Source organism: Xyrauchen texanus, chromosome 5, assembly GCF_025860055.1.
Source record: "Xyrauchen texanus isolate HMW12.3.18 chromosome 5, RBS_HiC_50CHRs, whole genome shotgun sequence".
NCBI classification, from domain to species: Eukaryota; Metazoa; Chordata; class Actinopteri; order Cypriniformes; family Catostomidae; genus Xyrauchen; species Xyrauchen texanus.
Window position 1 is genome coordinate 3135838 of NC_068280.1, and position 21623 is coordinate 3157460.

General features: G+C 36.3%; 1 protein-coding gene across 2 annotated transcripts; it reads left to right on the plus strand.

Moving 5' to 3' along the window:
• On the plus strand, positions 1 to 19993 carry LOC127644210 (RAC-gamma serine/threonine-protein kinase-like). Of its 2 annotated transcripts, none has more exons than XM_052127271.1 (15): positions 1 to 239; positions 5903 to 6255; positions 7915 to 8040; positions 8367 to 8478; positions 8886 to 9030; positions 9108 to 9239; positions 9331 to 9396; positions 9534 to 9602; positions 10448 to 10570; positions 10678 to 10806; positions 13684 to 13782; positions 13960 to 14075; positions 14620 to 14707; positions 16099 to 16201; positions 16636 to 19993. In XM_052127271.1, the coding sequence occupies exons 2-15, from the start codon at positions 6210 to 6212 to the stop codon at positions 16719 to 16721; spliced, it is 1440 nt and encodes a 479-aa protein (XP_051983231.1). In that variant the 5' UTR covers positions 1 to 239; positions 5903 to 6209; the 3' UTR covers positions 16722 to 19993. The 2 variants fall into 2 exon arrangements, with proteins under 2 accessions (XP_051983231.1, XP_051983230.1); XM_052127270.1 differs by having other exon boundaries at positions 5984 to 6255.
• The last annotated feature ends 1630 nt before the right edge of the window (positions 19994 to 21623 follow it).

Here is a 21623-nt window from a genome sequence, read left to right on the forward strand (position 1 = left end):
CGGGGTGCGCCGTCACCGCGCTTTCTGCATCGGGTTACGCCATTCATCCAGGGTCATTCGGTTCACCGGGGTAACACAGCAGCAGTAGACGAAGATGATGGCCACATCACGGGCGCGCGTGCCTCCGTTCTCCTCATGACCAACCGACGGACTGCGGCAGCAGCTGTGTGCGGGTTTGGGTTTGTCTCTTACCGGGCTGGCGTGGAACCGATCCCACCGTCTGGCGGAGCGTCTACCAGGTACTGCGCGGTCCGTGCTGTTTATTTTTCCTCCATCACCGAGCATCACGGGCAAGGCCGAGCATCCGCGATGGAGCATCACTGGCCGCCGGCAGTGGATGCTCCTCGGCCTTGCTCGTGATGCTGCTGACATATGCAGCTTTAATTACGCGCTTATTTACATATATACAGCGATATTGACACAAAGCACCATGTTATCCCGTAATAAACACATTTAAACCACATTCTGCATGATAATATTGATGCGCGTCCACCATTTTACGCATTCCACGCGCAAATAGAGAGCGCACACATTTCACATCGTCCAACACTCACTTTAAATGCATGCGTTTGTATTGTTTGAGCATACACACTCTATTTTTGTGCACATTTGTTGTTTTTGTCCATGCATCCCTATGGCGATCTGTCAAGTGTGTTGTGTTGTATTTATTATGATGGTGATGGATTATATAACAGCAGCACGCGCCATTGAACACAAAAGCCGCTGCTTCATTGTGCGTTTATTGCAAGAGCTGACTCGGCCCGTTAATTGCTGTCTGTCAGGTGTGTGTGTGTGTGTGTGTGTGTGTGTGTGTGTGTGTTGTGGAGATGTCTGTGAACGCGAGCGCTGGAATACCCAACTGTGTCCGCCATTGTTTTTGTTGACATTGGTTTGGATGGCTCGTGTATCTGTAGGCATCACGATCCATGCATTTTATAACAAACATGATGCAAGCAGGAAATTGATGCGTTCTTACAGTATTCAGCACATGCTGGTGTATGCAATGTGACGAAAGGTGTATGAGATTGTGTTTTGGTTGTTTACACACCTCGTTTATGGGTGGCTTGATGATTCTGACAATAACAAAAGAACCATCATTGTTAAGAGCAGTGATTCTTAGCTGCTTTTCCTTCAGGGCCCAGATTTTTCATGCCTTAGCATACAAAAGTAATAAAATGTTCTTTAAATCTTACATAGGAATTTAATGATATTACTTTAAACTACATAGGCCAAATAACATGCACAATTATTACCATGATGTGCAATTGAAACCCATATTTAATGTAATCCGGGTACCTTCCACATAGTTTTGCTTATAGTTTTTGAGGATGAGACATGTCACGTAACCTGTTCACATTGGCATCAGTCTATTTTGGCTTGCTTCTAATGGCAGATGAACTTGCACCAAAATATTTTAGAGTTTGATTGAACACAGACTTTGACGTCAACTTCAAAAGATATGGGAAGAATATTTTTTCGATCTTTAAAAGTTCATTTAAAAAAGTGTATTTATTTTGCTATCCTATTCTTCCTTACTATGAATGATTATATGGTTAGGTGCATTTTATTATTTGCATTTAGCATGTTTTTCCCCAGGTGTATGCCTGAGAGCACACATACATCACACAGACCTCTATTTGATGTGTGTTTACATCTGGAAGATGTCTATAAGACGTGTTTAGTATGTCTCGGATGTCAATAAGACATTCATCAGATGTCTTTGAGATATTTACGATTTAGTATGTTTGTAAATCTGATCTTTTTAAGATGTTTAGCAGATGTTAATTAGATGCTGATGCTTTCCAGATGAAAAGATCTAAAACAGACACCTCAGAGATGTACGTGTGCTATCTGGGATCTGTTTTAGATCTTTACATCTGGAAAGCATCAGGATCTAATTAACATCTGTTAAACATCTTAAAAAGATCAGATTTACAATCAATCTAAAATATAAACATCTCAAATACATCTGATGAATGTCTTATTGACATCCGAGACAAAACGTCTTATTGACGTATTGCAGATGAGAAAACAACCTAAAACATATGTCTTCCAGATATAAACACACACATCAAATAGATGTCTAATAGATGTCTAATTGATGTACTTGTGCTATCAAGGATGACTGTTAGACATATGTTATTATGTACTATTTCTCAGATGTCAATAAGACATTCATCAGATGTATTTGAGACGTTTATTATTTAGTTTGTTTGTTAATCTGATGTTTTTAAGATGTTTAGCAGATGTTAATTAGATGCTGATGCTTTCCAGATTAAAAGATCTAAAACAGACATCTCAGAGATGTACATGTGCTATCTGGGTACTTGAGTCTACTATGTCAGAACCTAGTGAATATGGCTTAATATATGTGAATCTTTGCTTTCCTGGTATGCATGATAATGTTTTACTGCACCGGAACAGATGCTGTAACACAAGTGTGCAATGATGCTGGGGGTATAATTTTTTCTCTTTCATTTTCCTTATTTATAATTTCACTTTTCTTCGATTTCAGCATGTTATTTTGTGTGATTTCATGTATTGTTAATTTATCAAAGGGAAGTTGTAGATTATGGATGCCTCATTAATATACAGTAGTGACTAGTAGATTCAGAGAAATGTTTAAATATAAAATGGGTGTGGAAGGAGCCTGTTCACAAACTGATAGCAAGGATAAGCATTGCTGGAGACGTGTCCTTCGAATCAATCTTTAAACTGGGGTTGTTGCGGATAGACGATGATATCGAGGATCGATGATAGATGGAGATATTGCCAATAGCTGATGCCTTTGACAATATCAAGATGATATTTGGCTCGTTTTCCCATTAATGCATTAAATTATTATTATTAGCGAATTCATATTACTATTAATTTGCCCCGCCATTGTTGCGCATCAACATTACCGCATATAACTGACACTTGCGACACCGACAAGCGCGTGTGAGGATTATAAAAATTAGATCCAACATCAAAATTGAATTGCAAGGTGATAGATCTACATTCACAAATTATGTCAAGAGTGCCTGTTATAAAAGAGACATCATGCGTGTTAATATTGACATTAACGTACTATTAGGGTTAGGCTATTTCTAGTCTATGATTCTTCTCATGTTTTTTTTTTCACTAACATTAATGTATGGGTCACAAGAGAAATATTAAGTCAATAAATTAAAATAGTTGATATACTGTTATCAGCATATGTTGAGGTAGATTCAGCTGTTCCATCACCTTGCGAAACTCTCGTCGTTAATGCAGCGGAAGATGCCAAAAGCTCGATCAGTTTTTGCTTTCTCCTTCTGTAGTGAATAATTGACTGCCACATTGAAGTTATGGCCAAAGTAGTTTAGCCATGACCATTTGAGCCCTTGTATGGCCGCAGCAATATTGGCGCCATTGTCAGTAGTGATGCATGAAACTTTACTCTCTTCTATGTCCCAATCGTGCATGACCTCTGTCAGCCCCTCAGCCAATCTCCAGTGTGGTTCTTCAGGATGAATGTCGTTTCGAGACATTTTTCCTCCGGTTTCCAATCCTCCGAAATATAATGTGTGATATCCACGGGCTCGCTTTTGCATCTGGTTTAAAACCGAAATATTGCCAAATAGGCGACGTGAGGTTTTTCTTTATCACCGGCTCCATCTTTGATCACAAAATGATGGACAACGATTCTCATTTTCCATGTGTCATTTCCTGTGATAATTCTGATTGGGGAACCGCCATTTTTGTTCCACAGAGATGTCAGTCTCGTTCTAAGGTTGATTATAAAGTTCTAAAGATAAGTTTTAGATTCTAAGGTTGATTTTAAGGTTCTAATATAATTGAATGGATAATGTCAAGGTTAATTTTAAGGAATGCGGAGATTCGTCATCCCCCATCCGGATTGAGGCGAGTCACTACGCCACCACGAGGACCTAGAGCACATTGGGAATTGGGTGTTCCATATTGGGGAGAAAGGGAGAGGGGAAAAAAGTTGATTCTGGGGTTCTAAAGTTTCTTAAAGTTAATTTTGGATGTTGAATCTCTGGGTTGATTTTGATATGATTGTAGGGTTTTACATTTTATTATAGAGTTTCAAGATTGGTTTCAAGGTTCTAAGATTGATTCTGAGAGTTTTCTAAGATTCTGCCTCTAATTATAAGGTTTTAAGATGGATTTCAAGGTTTATTGTAGGGTTCTACAATTGATTCTGAAAATGTATTAAGTTTCTGCATTTGAGTATAAGGTTTTAAGATTGATTTCAAGGTGGATTCAAGGGTTCTAAGATTGATTCTGAGAGTTTTCTAAGGTTCCACATTTGATTGTAGGGTTTTAAGATTGATTTCAAGGTGGATTCAAGGGTTCTAAGATTGATTCTGAGAGTTTTCTAAGGTTCCACATTTGATTGTAGGGGTTTAAGATTGATTTCAAGGTGGATTCTAGGGTTCTAAGATTGATTCTGAGAGTTTTCTAAGGTTCCACATTTGATTTTAGGGTTTTAAGATTGATTTCAAGGTGGATTCAAGGGTTCTAAGATTGATTCTGAGAGTTTTCTAAGGTTCCACATTTGATTGTAGGGGTTTAAGATTGATTTCAAGGTGGATTCTAGGGTTCTAAGATTGATTCTGAGAGTTTTCTAAGGTTCCACATTTGATTGTAGGGTTTTAAGATTGATTTCAAGGTGGATTCAAGGGTTCTAAGATTGATTCTGAGAGTTTTCTAAGGTTCCACATTTGATTTTAGGGTTTTAAGATTGATTTCAAGGTGGATTCAAGGGTTCTAAGATTGATTCTGAGAGTTTTCTAAGGTTCCACATTTGATTTTAGGGGTTTAAGCTTGATTTCAAGGTGGATTCTAGGGTTCTAAGATTGATTCTGAGAGTTTTCTAAGGTTCCACATTTGATTGTAGGGTTTAATATTGATTTCAAGGTGGATTCTAGGGATCTAAGATTGATTCTGAGAGGTTTCTAAGGTTCCACATTTGATTGTAGGGTTTTAAGATTGATTCTAATGTCTCAAATTCTAGACAGCAAGCACACTGAAACCGATTACATGACTTTAAAAAATGCTATGATTTAGAGCATGGGTGCCTTCACTAGTGCAGTCGCCACCAGTTCTCTTTAAAATGAGTAGAGCTGCTGTTGTGCGAGTGGCCAAACTGAGTTATTTGAGCACACTCTCCTCACACTCAAGCACACTCTCCTAAAATGTCCTTTGGGAAATTGCACTGGGAAGTTTAATTGTAGTGAATTGGTTCAGTCTGATGTTTCAATGAAACATGAAAATGCTTCACGGGCTTCCCAGCGCCACTTGAGAGTAAGGACATAGGAGAGAGAGATGAAAACACATCCATGCCTGTACTGCACGCGCTCAGCTCGCACATGCGCGTCAACCAAACGAAAGGGAGTGCAATCATTTTGATCAAATTAAAATGATATTTGTAACACAAGGATCAACAGAACAGAAACTTTGAGTCTAATTCTTCCTTGAATCCTGCGTCACACCAAAAAAATCTCAGTAGTAGTTCTAAATGTGCTTTGCAATGAAACTGATTGGACATTTTTTTAAAATAATAAAAACACTAAATCCAAGGGCAGTGAAAGTAACAGAAGCTTAATATAATTTATAATTCTAACAGTTTAAATTTGTATTGACATCACTGTTACATTTCAAGTGTTCTTGGTAAGAGAAATGTCCTTTATTAACACAAAGTGTAGTTACAACTTGCATAATATTAAGCATACAATAAAAAGATGATGTAAAATTGACAATGTAGTATCACTTAGACTTTTTAAATTATTAGTACATGCTTTAGAGTCATGCGTAGCTTCAGCATCCAGTGTGAGAAAGGAAGAGAAGGCAACAAGAAGGGAAGGGGCAGGAAATGTTGCCCTGCTCCTAACAATGACTTTATTTCTCTTGAAAGTGTGTGTGTGGGAGAGGGGGAGAAGCGGAAGAGAATGATTTGTGTGTGTGTGTGTGTGTGTGTTTTGTTGTTTTCTTCAAGGCTGCGTCACCACTGAAGGCCCTGAGAGAGAGAAAGAGTGAAAGTGAAGAGACATTACATCACAACGTGGCAAAGGAAGTGCAAGAGAGAGAGAGAGAGAGTGTGAGAAAAGGAGACCGGAGTGAGACGGACGTAAGGAAGAGCAAGAGAAGAGGACACAACATCGAGCAGGAAGTAGAGCACTGGGCTCACCCCCTGACCCTTGAACTTTGACCTCAACGCAAACATGAATGACCAGAACGTGGTGAAAGAGGGCTGGGTGCAGAAGAGAGGTGAGAGCTGGATTATATACAAGGCAAAACACTTTACACCGTTTCGTTAAGAAACGGTAAAAATCTAGTCTTCAAAATCTTTCATTAGATGTGGACTTTTATTTTATGGGTGCGTTTGTGTTTGTGTTGCTTTGTGAGGTCTTTTTAATGTATCCATAGAAGAGTTGTGCTGGATGTGGGTGGGCTTGGGAATTTGATGTGTTTGTAAATAGGGCTGTGATAAGCGAACAATCAGTTCTCGTAGTCGATGTTGAATGCAGGAGAAATGGGCAGGATTAGAGCCCTGAGGGACTTTCACAAGGGCCAAATTGTTATGGCCAGACGACTGGGTTAGAGCATCTTTGAAACGACAAGGCTTCTGGGGTTCTCCCTGTCAGCAGTGGTGATACCAACATACCAACAGTGGTCCAAGAAGGGACAAGGGACAAACTACAAACCGGCGACAGAGTGTTGGGCGCCCAAGTCTCATCGATGCACGAGAGCAACAAAGGCTATCCCGACTGGTCCGTACCGATAGTAGGTCTACGAAAATGTTAATGATGGCTATGGGAGGAATGTGTCACATCACACAGTGCATTGCCCCCTGCTGCGTATGGGGCTGCATACCAGTCAGAGTGCCCATGATGACCGCAAAAGTGCCTACAATGGGCACGTGAGCCTCGGAACTGGACCTTGGAGCAGTACAAGAAGGTCACCTGGTCTGATGAGTCCCATTTTCTTTAGATCACGTGGACGGCCGCGGACGTGTGCGCCGTTTACCTGGGGAAGTGGTGGCACCAGGATGCACTGTGGGAAGACGACAAGCCAGTAGAGGGAGTGTGAGGCTCTGGGAAATGTTCTGCTGGGAAACATGGCCATTCATGTGGACGTCAATTTGTCACGTGCCAACTACCTAAACATTGTTGCAGACCAGGTACACCCCTTCATGTCAACGGTGTTCCCTGATGTCAGTGGCCTCTTTCAGCAAAATAATGCGCCCTGCCACACTGCACACTTTGTTCGGGAATGGGTTGAGGAACATGATGAAGAGTCCAAGGTGTTGCCCTGGTCTCCAAATTCTCCAGATCTCAATCCGATTGAGCATCTGTTGGGTGTGGTGTGCTGGACCATCAAGTCCAATCCATGGCGGCTCCACCTCGCAACTTACAGGACTTGAAGGATCTGCTGTTAATGTCTTAATGATACCTCAGGACAACTTCAGGGGTCTTGTAGAGTGCATGCCTCGGCGAGTCGGCGCAGTTTTGTGGCACGCGGAGGACCAACAGCATATTTGGCAGTTGGTCATAATGTTTTGGCTCATCAGTGTAGTTTGAAACGTATTAAAAATATGTCTTGAGATCCCTGCATTCGGATTTGGTGTGCTGTCGCTAGTGTCAAGTGTGTAGTTGTCTGTACAGCTGCGTGTTGCCTATACAGCTGTAGCATCGCTTACTGCCCTCTGCTGAAAACAGGTGGTACTTTAAGCTTGAATTGCTCAGATGGTAAGAATATTTGTTATTATGACACTGTGGTGGGAATCTTTTACTTTCAGAAAATATTAAAAAAATTACAAATGCACTTATGGATATTGTTAGTAGACCACTTAAACTGGTGAGAGTGATTTTCTTTTACGTAACTTGTCGAGTGTGTCTAATCATCTGTCTTCATTCTGTTCTACAGGTGAATACATTAAGAACTGGAGACCGCGGTACTTCCTGTTGAAGACTGATGGATCGTTTATTGGATATAAAGAGAAGCCACAGGATGCTGATCTGGCATATCCACTCAACAACTTCTCTGTGGCCAGTAAGTGTCTCTCTCTCTTTCTCTCACTGTTAGACATTGTTATTTCAGTCTGTTTTTCATCCGTGTGTCGTGTTCTTGGAAAATAAGTACATTGTCTGTTATTCAGATCCATGACTCACTACATCAAAGGAAAGGGATTTTAACATCTCTGTGCTGATGTCATTAATTTAGGCATGACTAATAATTTAGGATGATGATGTCATTATTCCATCACAACATGTATCTCTGTGACTCTGAGTGGAATGCTTGTGTACTGCATACAGTGCCGTACATACTACTATAGGACTACTATGTTTCACGTCTCTTTTTCGTTCTTTCGTTATCAGAGTGTCAACTGATGAAGACGGAGAGACCTAAGCCCAACACCTTTATCATCAGGTGTCTGCAGTGGACCACTGTGATTGAACGCACCTTCCACGTGGACACGCCCGAGGAGAGGTGCGACACGTCCCGCTGATGTCATCACTTAACTGAATAGTCCAGATCAAGTCAAATTTAGTCCTTATTTTTGTTACATATGAGTTCTTGAACATCAGAAAACTCCTTTATAGCTGAAATGCTTTGACCGTTGTCTAAATTGCATATTTATATATGCAATTTTCATCGTTTACAACATCGAGAAAATTGCACAAACACTGAGTTTACACGTTATTTACACCAAACTGTGAATACAGGGCTGTCTGTTGGGTTTGTAAACTAACATTTGGGATACTTAACTAGTCTGATAATCTGCTATTGGTCAATGCACTTATCTCAGAATGGTCAAACAACAGACGCAAAATCGCCTGTCCAATACATCGGTCTTTCACTGCTCCTGATTGTGCTTTTGTTGCCTTGGTAACAAGGGATGAGTGGGTGGAGGCCATTCAGATGGTGGCGGACAAGCTCGCCAAACAGGAAGAGGAAGGAATTCTGAGTAGCCCCATATCCCAGATCGAAAACGTCAATGAGGAAGAGATGGACACATCAACCAGTCAACACAAACGAAAGGTAGAGCACGAGTTAGACGGGTAGATGAGGTTATAGTATGTACCCGCTGGTCATTCTAATGTATTTTTCTAAAACAGACAATGAATGATTTTGACTATCTGAAGTTACTGGGGAAAGGCACGTTTGGGAAGGTGATTCTGGTGAGAGAGAAAGCGAGCGGCACATATTATGCGATGAAGATCCTGAAAAAGGAGGTTATTATTGCTAAGGTACGAGACCTGAGCTTACTTAGAAATTATGGGATTTATTTTACCTGAAATAAACTCTCTCTCTCTCTCTCTCTCTCTCTCTCTCTCTCAGGATGAAGTGGCTCATACACTTACAGAGAGCAGAGTTTTGAAAAACACTAGGCATCCATTTTTAACAGTTAGTGTCCTCTTAACGCAATGATGTCTTTGGTTTTATTTTTTAATCACACTGTCCTCTATATTAAAGCTAAACATAATCCTTGTTTGCTACTCATAATATATTTAGAAAAGTAATATTTGTTATTTTTCTTCCAGTCGCTGAAGTACTCGTTTCAGACGAAGGATCGTTTGTGTTTTGTTATGGAGTATGTGAATGGAGGAGAGGTACATTTATCTCTTTTCAAACTCTTTTTTTTTTTTTTTGTACTTTCTTTTGAACTTTCAAACATTCTATAAAACTTTTGAACTTTCAAACATTCTATAAAACTTTTGAACTTTCAAACTTTCCTCTTTTAAACGTTTATTCTTTCAAACATTCTTTCGGTGATTCTTTCAAGCTTTGATCTTTCGTTTGAAATTTCTTTAGAATTCTTTCTTTTTCCAACTTTTAAACTTTGTTTTGAACTTTCTTTCAAACTTTTTTTCTGTCAAACGAACTTTCTTTTGAACTTTTGAATTCACATTATTTTGAACTTTCTTAAAAAAATAATTTAAGAATTTTTTTTCTTTTTCAGACTTTCTTTTGAAAAAATATTCTTTCAAGCAAACTTTATTTCGATTACTCTTTCAAGCTTTGAATGAGAATTTGAATGTTGAAAAGAAAGTTCAAAAGAGATCAAATTTTTTCTTTCTAACTGTCTTTTTTCAAACTTTCAAATTTTATTTAGAACTTTCTTTAAATTTTTTTAACTTTCAAACTTTGTTTTGAAAATTCTTTTGAACTTTCTTATAAACAAACTTTCTATTTATTTTATCAAGCTTTGATCTTTCTTTGGAGCTTTCTATCAGCGTTTCAAACTTCTTTTTTTTGAACATCTGCACTTGAAACTTTACTTCAAACTTTCGAATATGACGAAAGACGACTTCTTTTAAACTTTATTTATTTTTTTTTATTTTTTTCAAACTTCAAACTTCCTTCTTAACTTCTAAATGATGTGTTTTATTACAGATGTGGGTGAGCTGTACATTTGTGAACTGTGAGAACGATCTTTTCTGTATTGTCGTTGCAGTTATTTTTTCATTTGTCGAGAGAACGTGTATTTTCGGAGGATAGAACGCGTTTCTATGGCGCTGAGATCGTCTCTGCATTGGATTACTTGCACTCCGCCAAGATCGTTTACCGTGACTTGAAGGTTAGCAAAACACAGTGTAATATCAATATTTTCACCTTGAAAATGTCATCATCTGCAATATTAGCTGATCGTAAGACAAAAAATGTGTTTATGTATTGTTTTGTTAGCTGGAAAACCTGATGTTGGATAAAGACGGTCACATAAAGATCACTGATTTCGGCCTGTGTAAGGAGGGGATCACAGACGCAGCCACCATGAAAACATTCTGTGGGACTCCGGAGTATCTGGCCCCCGAGGTACACACACAAACACTTACACAGTCAGTGCTCAGGGATACTATTCTATCTCTTTAAACACAGCACAGGATATATACAAGCCCTCTGTTCCAGGGTAAATGTAATATAGATGATTGTTTAATCTGTCTGTCACTGCCGGAAACGGGTTATGAGGAACAGGGTCACACTTTAGTTGTGCCTTTTTAACATCTGTACAAAGATAGACACACCACTACTGGTGCAGAGACATGACTGAGCAAAAACACTACACAGGAAATGGGGACCTTCTGTCCGTTTCTGAAGATCATGTTTGATGTTGTGTAAGAACTTCTATCTAGCGTATATAATACTGTAAATGGGGTCATTGCATTGGGATACTGTAACAGTGATGACTCACAGCATGGTGATGTAATAATGATACAGTAACTGTATGATGTAATCACATGCCAGGATGTTTTTGCCATGTTTTGGATCATAACCCCACCCCATGATATCATTGGTTGACATCAGAAGAGGCGTAACATCACTGACTGTAACATTTTGAGTATTTGCAGGAAAATCACAAGACTGCTAAGAGTAATTATTAATCATGTACATGTACGATTAAGTGTTGAAGGATAATATAATAAATTATTGATCAGATATTGGAGGGTATTAAGATTGATTATTGATCAGGTATTGGAGGGTATTAAGATTGAATATTGATCAGATATTGGAGGGTATTAAGATTGAATATTGATCAGGTATTGGAGGGTATTAAGATTGATTATTGATCAGATATTGGAGGGTATTAAGATTGAATATTGATCAGGTATTGGAGGGTATTAAGATTGATTATTGATCAGGTATTGGAGGGTATTAAGATTGAATATTGATCAGGCATTGGAGGGTATTAAGATTGAATATTGATCAGGTATTGGAGGGTATTATGATTGATTATTGATCAGGTATTGGAGGGTATTAAGATTGATTATTGATCAGGTATTGGAGGGTATTATGATTGATTATTGATCAGGTATTGGAGGGTATTAAGATTGAATATTGATCAGGTATTGGAGGGTATTAAGATTGATTATTGATCAGGTATTGGAGGGTATTAAGACTGAATATTGATCAGGTATTGGAGGGTATTAAGATTGATTATTGATCAGGTATTGGAGGGTATTAAGATTGAATATTGATCAGGTATTGGAGGGTATTATGATTGATTATTGATCAGGTATTGGAGGGTATTAAGATTGATTATTGATCAGGTATTGGAGGGTATTAAGATTGAATATTGATCAGGTATTGGAGGGTATTAAGATTGATTATTGATCAGGTATTGGAGGGTATTAAGATTGAATATTGATCAGGTATTGGAGGGTATTAAGATTGATTACTGATCAGGTATTGGAGGGTATTAAGATTGATTATTGATCAGGTATTGGAGGGTATTAAGATTGAATATTGATCAGGTATTGGAGGGTATTAAGATTGATTATTGATCAGGTATTGGAGGGTATTAAGATTGAATATTGATCAGGTATTGGAGGGTATTAAGATTGATCATTGATCAGGTATTGGAGGGTATTATTATTGATTATTGATCAGGTATTGGAGGGTATTAAGATTGACTGTTTATTTAACTGGTATTTTGGGGTATTGTGATTGACAGATTTGATTATTGATCAGGTATTGGAGGGTATTAAGATTGACTGTTTATTTAACTGGTATTTTGGGGTATTGTGATTGACAGATTTGATTATTGATCAGGTATTGGAGGGTATTAAGATTGACTGTTTATTTAACTGGTATTTTGGGGTATTGTGATTGACAGATTTGATTATTGATCAGGTATTGGAGGGTATTAAGATTGATTATTGATCAGGTATTGGAGGGTATTAAGATTGAATATTGATCAGGTATTGGAGGGTATTAAGATTGATTATTGATCAGGTATTGGAGGGTATTAAGATTGACTGTTTATTTAACTGGTATTTTGGGGTATTGTGATTGACAGATTTGATTATTGATCAGGTATTGGAGGGTATTAAGATTGACTGTTTATTTAACTGGTATTTTGGGGTATTGTGATTGACAGATTTGATTATTGATCAGGTATTGGAGGGTATTAAGATTGATTATTGATCAGGTATTGGAGGGTATTAAGATTGAATATTGATCAGGTATTGGAGGGTATTAAGATTGATTATTGATCAGGTATTGGAGGGTATTAAGATTGACTGTTTATTTAACTGGTATTTTGGGGTATTGTGATTGACAGATTTGATTATTGATCAGGTATTGGAGGGTATTAAGATTGACTGTTTATTTAACTGGTATTTTGGGGTATTGTGATTGACAGATTTGATTATTGATCAGGTATTGGAGGGTATTAAGATTGACTGTTTATTTAACTGGTATTTTGGGGTATTGTGATTGACAGATTTGATTATTGATCAGGTATTGGAGGGTATTAAGATTGATTATTGATCAGGTATTGGAGGGTATTAAGATTGAATATTGATCAGGTATTGGAGGGTATTAAGATTGATTATTGATCAGGTATTGGAGGGTATTATTATTGATTATTGATCAGGTATTGGAGGGTATTAAGATTGACTGTTTATTTAACTGGTATTTTGGGGTATTGTGATTGACAGATTTGATTATTGATCAGGTATTGGAGGGTAATGTGATTGGCTGAAAAGATTTTTGATCAGACATTAGAGAGTATTGTGATTATTGATCAGATATGTGCAAGGCTGAATTGGTGAATTTTGAGATTGATTGTCGATCAGGTATTAGATGGTATTGCAATTTGATTATTGATCAGATATTTGAGAGTAATGTGATTGACTGATTATTGATCAGGTATTGCAGGGTATTGTGATGGACTAATTGATTGTTGGTCAGGTATTGGAGGACAATGATTACGGAAGAGCGGTGGACTGGTGGGGTCTGGGGGTCGTTATGTACGAGATGATGTGTGGACGCCTCCCCTTTTATAATCAGGTACGACATACTATAACAACAGTTATTACTTTTATAAATCGAGACCGTAATTTGAAACTCTATGAATTTGAAATATTATCAAGACCTTTTTGCATCGAGTATTGTTTGATTTGATTTCATCTTCAATGCTGGCACAAATGATTGATCTAATTTATTCTGATGTGCATCTGTCTTCAGGACCATGAGAAGCTTTTTGAACTGATTCTGATGGAGGAGATTAAATTTCCCAGAACTCTCTCTGCTGATGCCAAGTCCTTACTGTCTGGATTACTCATCAAAGATCCCAACAAGAGGTGTGTGTGTGTGTGTGTGTGTGTGTGTGTGTGTGTGTGTGTGTGTGTGTGTGTGTGTGTGTGTGTGTGTGTGTGTGTGTGTGTGTGTGTGTGTGTGTGTGTGTGTGTGTGTGTGTGTGTGTGTGTATTTATCACTTTGTGGGGACCAAATGTCCCCATAAGGATAGTAAAACCCGAAATTTTTGACCTTGTGGGGACATTTTGTCAGTCCCCATGAGGAAAACAGCTTATAAATCATACTAAATTATGTTTTTTGAAAATGTAAAAATGCAGAAAGTTTTCTGTGAGGGTTAGGTTTAGGGGATAGAATATAAAGTTTGTACAGTATAAAAACCATTATGTCTATGGAAAGTCCCCATAAAACATGGAAACACAACATGTGTGTGTGTGTGTGTGTGTGTTGTCATTAATAATTACTGGCATTTAGAAGTCAACAACAAAATGTAATCAAATCAGAAACATAATCATCATGTCTTTTAATACTTACTATGTTTGTGTATAATGTGATCTCATAATGAATTTGAAACTGCTGGTTCATTTGAAGGCTTGGAGGGGGACCAGATGATGCTAAAGAAATCATGAGGCACAGTTTCTTCACAGCGGTGGACTGGCAGGACGTCTATGACAAAAAGGTACAACTGAGGACAGCATCTTATATTATCTGTGATCACAGGTACCTTTATTTATCTGATGAAGCAGAGGCACTGAGACATCAACATTAACTCATTCGTCTTGCGTTTTAATGGTCAAATAAACACTAAAGAAAAATACAGATAAACCGACAAGTCAGCCTTACTTAAATTGGACCATCCTGTCCTTTTCCTACTAACATTGATGTGCTGTGCAGGAAAGATTGCTCTATTTTTAACTTGGCAAGCTGTAACTCTGATGTGTGAGTCAGTGAAAGAACAACTAGATTCGATGCAACTGCCAAAGTCGTCTGACGCATGTGTACATAGGCCAACCATTAGAAAATAGTGCAGATGGACTGCAGGAATGTCTTTTGTGAATGCCTAAATACTGCTTTACCATCCTTAAACTAGAGCCACCTGTTATGTATACATTTACATCCTACGTATACATTTATACAGTTTGTTTACATTTGTGTTGTACAGTATGCTAGTACATTTTTAGAATGATGTATTCATTTGTACGGCTGTGTATACATACTGTATGTGCATTTCTATAGTTATGTATACAGTACATATATACATTGGTTTACATTTGTAGAGTTACGGCATTTGTACAGTTATGTGTACATATAGGACATTTGTTTACATTTGTACAGGTTCATATAAATATGTGGTTGTACAGTTATGTATACATATATTCTTTTGTTTATATTTGTGCAGTTGTGAGTAGAGATATAGATATATATATATATATATATATATATATATATATATATATATATATATATATATATATATATATATATATACAGATTTGTAAACATTTGTATAGTTGTGTATAATTATACTGTACTTTTGTTGATATTTGTCCAATTACATATACTGTATGCATTTGCACATTTATGTATACATTTGTTTACATTTGTACAGTTATGTATACATACCTGTATATACACATTTGTAAACATTTGCATACAGTAGTTGTGTCTACATATACATTTGTACAGTTATGTAAACATATATATATTTGTGTATACTGAATATTTATAATTGTTTACACATTATACACATTATTGGTTTTTTATTCTTTAATTGGAATATATAGTTGTGAAAATTGAACAATATAAAACAGCTTTATATTTTAATCTTTTATTTATTTTCTATGTTATCTCTCTCTTCTGTCTCTCTCTCTGTCTCTCTTCTGTCTCTCTCTCTCTTCTGTCTCTCTCTCTCTTCTGTCTCTCTCTCTCTTCTGTCTCTCGCTCTCTCTCTTCTGTCTCTCTGTCTCTCTCTATCACTTCTCTCTCTCTCTCTCTTCTGTCTCTCTGTCTCTCTCTATCACTTCTCTCTCTCTTCTGTCTCTCTCTCTCTCTGTCACATCTCTTGTGTAGCTCGTACCGCCGTTTATGCCACAGGTATCGTCTGAAACTGACACCAGGTATTTTGATGAGGAGTTCACAGCACAGACCATCACCATCACTCCTCCAGAGAAATGTAAGTGTGTTGTTTTCCTCCCGCTCTCTCTTTTCCTGTAGACACTTCCTTATGGCACAGGAAGAGGAAGATGCATTGAGGTCTGAGCCGTACACAATGAAAGAGACGTTTGTCTTTTCCTCGCTGTGTTAAAATCAGTGTACCACTTTTAGCCATCGCTAGGAAATTCATTTATCATTTAGAGCAAATGGAAAATTCAATCAGTCGTGGGTTGATGGCGTTGAGTCCCATTCTCACAGACGGGAGGTCATTGGAGGTCACCAGGTCACTGTAGCCTTTCCTGTCACTGTTTTTTTCCTATTTTCCTATTTCCGTTAGAAATAATTGCATCAGTGCATAATGCATTAATAATAGTGAGATGTTTATATTGCATATCATATAGACAAGCTAGCGTTGGCATATTATCTGATCGTCTCTCTTTGTCTCTCCTGCAGATGATGAGGACGGGATGGACTCAGCCGATAGCGAACGGAGACCACATTTCCCACAGTTCTCTTATTCAGCCAGCGGGCGGGAGTGATGTCATTAATCAACGCCACGATTCATCCGATTCACTATTTACGGAACCTGCGTAGCCATGCTAGAAAGAGCCTCCCCTCTCTCAACCCCCTCCTATTCATAACCGATAGACAAAGCAAGTTATTTTTGTTGCTTTCTTTCCTTTTTTCTTTTGATGTGGGACTTTAAAAAAAAGGGGTTTTGCACAGTTGGGTGAGACTTGAGCAAGTCGACCCACATTTTAAAAAGTCTTGTACACTTTCAGCTTGTTTACAGATCATGGACAGTGTTTTTGGTAAAATGATCAGTATTGTTAATGACGACCTGATTTTTTTATTTTTATTTTGCACTTGTTTAAGAGCCGTTGTTGGGAACAAACCAAAAATGTTGCCTTATGTGTGTGGATCTCATCTGTCAGACAGACAGATGGATGGACAGACATGTAGTTAGGGTTATTAGAAGCAGCACTAGTTCTGTTCCTGTGAGGCTCACAAATTATATTTAGTTGATTTTTATGTTACACAGATCCTCCTTTGGATATGTTGGGGGTTTTAATCTTTATCGAAGTTTTCGATAAGAAGAAATATGTAAAAAAAGAATGGGAAAGTGTATCAGAGAACACTAGTCTTAATATTTTTGTTTTTTAATCCTTACACTCTGATATGAAGGTTTATGTCACAAATACACAACTGTACAATAAACTGCCGTTACAGTAAGCTCTCTCAGGCAATTCAGAGCACATGAGTGAATCTCACGAAACCTGGCAAGAACACGTCCCCAACGTATTTCTACCCAAGTCACAAGATAGACATAAGAAATTATATTTTGCATAAAGAAAAGTCTATTTAAAGAACAATTAAAAATGTTGTCATTATTTTTAACACAATTGAGCACTCCACAACCCCCCCCAAACCACAATGTTCATTACCGTAATGTGAAAAATTTCTGATTCTCATTACTGTAATACAAAACAAAATAGTCATTTAAATTTTACAGTATTTATGTCATAAATGACAGGATTTATTTCAACTGGTTGTATAAAACGCAATTTCCACCAGATTTTCATTACCGTAATTTGAAAAATTGTCATTACGGTAATACAAAAATAAAATAATAATTTACATTTTTTTAAGAATTTTTGTTATGGTAGTATTTGTTGTACAACATCTTTGGGAATTTGGACATTTTCATGACAATTAAGCATATTTTCCCCCAAACTATCATTACCATAATGTGAAAAATATGTAATTCTCATTACTGTAATATGAAACAAAATAGTCATTTAAATTTTACAGTATTTATGTCATAAATGACAGGATTTATGTCAACTGGTTGTATAAAATGCAATTCCCACCAGATTTTCATTACCGTAATTTGAAAAAATGTCATTACGGTAATACAAAAATAAAATAATCCTTTGCATTTTTAAGAATATTTGTTATGGTAGTATTTTACATACAACATCTTTGGGAATTTGGACATTTTCATGACAATTAAGCATATTTTCTTCCAAACTCTCATTACCGTAATGTGAAAAATATCGAATTCTCATTACTGTAATATGAAACATAATAATGATTTAAATTTTAAAGTATTTATGTCATGGTAGTATTTGTTGTACAATAATTTTGGCATTCTGACATTATTTATTATTTTATATGAAGCACCCCCCACCCACCCACCCACACACACATTTTCATTACCGTAATGTAAAAAAAACAAATCTCATACTGTAATACAAAAATAAAATTAATTTATATTTTAAAGTATTTATGTCATGGTAGTATTTGTTTTACAAGAAGTTTGGCTTTGTAATTTCTTCGTGGTATTTATTGTTCTGGCTCTAAGCAAATTTAAATAAAAATCCTTGTATTACAATATTTTTCCACTGTAAAGTAAAAAAAAAATAATACAAAAAATAGTTTTAATGGAAATCACCTTTGACAATTATGGGAATGACAAAAATACCTCAGGATGCATTACAGAAAAAATATGCATAATTGTCATGAAAATAATTAATAATACATTGAAACAAAATATTTGCAATGGTCCTAAAATAAGCAACTACAAAAATGTTCTTTATGCAAAATATAATTTATTGTATTTTTCTATTTTCATTTGCTCTGGACGTATTTTCGTGAGATTCACCCACAAATCTACCCACCGACGGAGTGAAACCAACTCAAACATGATGTCCTTTATTCCTCACATTTGGTTTGCTGAAGTGGACCACTTTGACTTCATACACACTCCAAAACAGATTAAACCATTAAGGACAGTATGTAAGGACTTGATTTGGGTGGCATTTCACATTTACTGTATAGATCAACAGGTATGTCTCTCTCACCCAGCACAGAGAAAGACAACTCAACCACTATCCCTCACTTCATAACACAAAGAGTTAACTTATAATAGTTGGAGTAATGTCGAACTGTTCCAGAAGATGTAAATACTCTTAAAAAATCTCTTTTTACCATTAACGTTGCATTTATTATGATTTTTTGCATCGAAAAGTTACGAATCGTATGGATGTGCGTTGTCTGCGTTTAGAATCAATACCAAGTCAGATCACAGACTCATTATATGTGCAACTGAGCCATGCAATACCAGTGTGAATGACCCTTGACCCCGAAGCCTTCCCAAGTGTGGTGTACATATGCAATGCCTTCTGTTTGTGACGCGTCACAGCTCAAGACAAAGGTTGTGTGACAGTAATCATGTGTGAATTGATGGATTAAAAAAAAACATGAATTGAAAAATATTTTCTGAAATGACACAAAATCATCGGAAGACGTGTATCTCGTGGATGTTTCCATAGAGACGTGTTGCTATGGTTTCAGTCCCATCCTGTTTGTATCTGATCCAGTGAACCTTTTGGAAACTGCCGGTATTCTTCACAGCGAATGATATGAGTGTACGTGTGTGTATGTTCAAGTTTATTTTCAAGCTGTGACGTTTGTTCTGTCTAACAGCAAATCCTCATTAGGTTTTCTAATGTTTTGTTTGTTTCAGCGTATTTTTGTACCATAGATGTAATTTAGTTGTATTTATTTTCGTACGTTGGGATGAAGGACGCTGTCGGACGCATTTATTAAGTGCTCTGTCTTTCCCTTACTATTTTTTTTTTACCTTTCCTTTAGTCGTTTGCCTGTTTTGTTTTCATACCAAAACATTAGGGCAAGTGCCCGTAGTGGTCTTGCATTGCCATTTGGTAGTATTTATTTTAAATTATATTAAAATGTTCAAATTTCTGCATTTTTCCAAGTGGTTTTCTTTCTAGGTTCAAATCATGATGTTTTTATGGTCTTATCTCTGTATTTAAGTCATTCTCAATGTATAGAAATCATTTTAGCAAAGGATAATTGTCACCATCTTTTAAAAGACAAAAAATCAACCCTTTTTTAAAAGCCTTAAGTAAAATTATGTTAATAATTTTAATATATATAACAGGTTCATATGTTTAATATAAAAATTGGTGTCACTTTTATACCAGGTTTTATTTGTTAACATTAATAAATGCATTAAATATAATAAACTATGTATTTATTAATCTTGGGCAATGTTAATAGTAACTAATGTTAACACATATAACTTTTAATATACATTTTATATGTAGAAATGAACAAAGATTAATAAATACTGTAGAAGTATTGTGCATTGCGTTAAGTAATGTTAATGAATAAAAACGTATTGTAAAGTGATACTAAAAAATATTTTAAAAAAAACAGTACATGCTGTTATACCATATATTTATTGCAGTCTGCACTAAATTTATTTTTTATATTTTGAAGTATTTTTTTATGAGATTTTTAACACTGCTATGGTATTGAAAAATAGCCCCTCCTTTTGGTAATCGCAGTCATTTTTGACCGGAAGGGTCAGCTGTGCAACCTTTTTATTTATTTTATGGTGATAATGATGCCATTTCTTCTTCCCTGAAGTAAGAACAATAAAATTATGCATTTATTTGGGGATTTTATGCTATTTCGATCTTACTTACATGTAAATCTCTCAATTTGACCATTCATTTTCATATACAGATAATTGCATTTTAGATTTTATTATTTTTTTTTTTTACAAATGAAGCACCTACACGTCTATAAGTTGAAACATGATTCAAATATGAGAAAGTGACATAAATTGGAGGTCGATTGCTGCCATCTGGTGAACAAATATAAATAACATGACTTCCTCATATCATGCCAGTAACAGTCAGATGATGCTGTAGACACATACTGTGTAGTCCGATGACTTGTTATAACCTCATTTTATATTTTATCACAATATATGCATTTAGAAATGTATGTAGACATTATCAAACTATTATTTGTCAAAGTTTAGCATTTTAAAATGGGTTTGAAGTGTCAGTTTTTGCAGTTAATGTCATTGTGCTGCAGTCAAACCTGACCATGGTGTTACAGACACACAGAATAAACATTTAATACCCATCATTTATTTCAAACTTAAAAAAGTAAATGCTTAATAATGTCAAGAAAATTAACATCAAGAAGCTTGTTTAATTTTCAGAATTTTGTGGTTCATTTTTTAGTATAAAACAGAAGAATCGGTAAACATTTAGCAATTTTAAACTTTCTTTTGTAAGTGTGTGTGTGTGTTTAAGAGTGTTTGTGTGTGAGTGTGTGTATGTGTTTTTTTCTGCATTGTGGCTGATTTATTGATTATTTTTGGCAGATCAAATGAAAAAAAATTCTGTATTTTGGTCTTTCCCATTCGCCTTCCAAAGGTGTCGCTTTTTTTTATTTTTTTTTATTTTACAACCACAGACTTCTTGAATCAAGCCCAGTTTTTTTGTATGGTAAGATGACAAATGGAGGAAAAGTCACCAAGTCTTGTTCTGCTCAGATAGAGTTGGAAAATGTATTTCGGTCAAAAATGACCAAATAACATGGGAGAGTTAAAAATA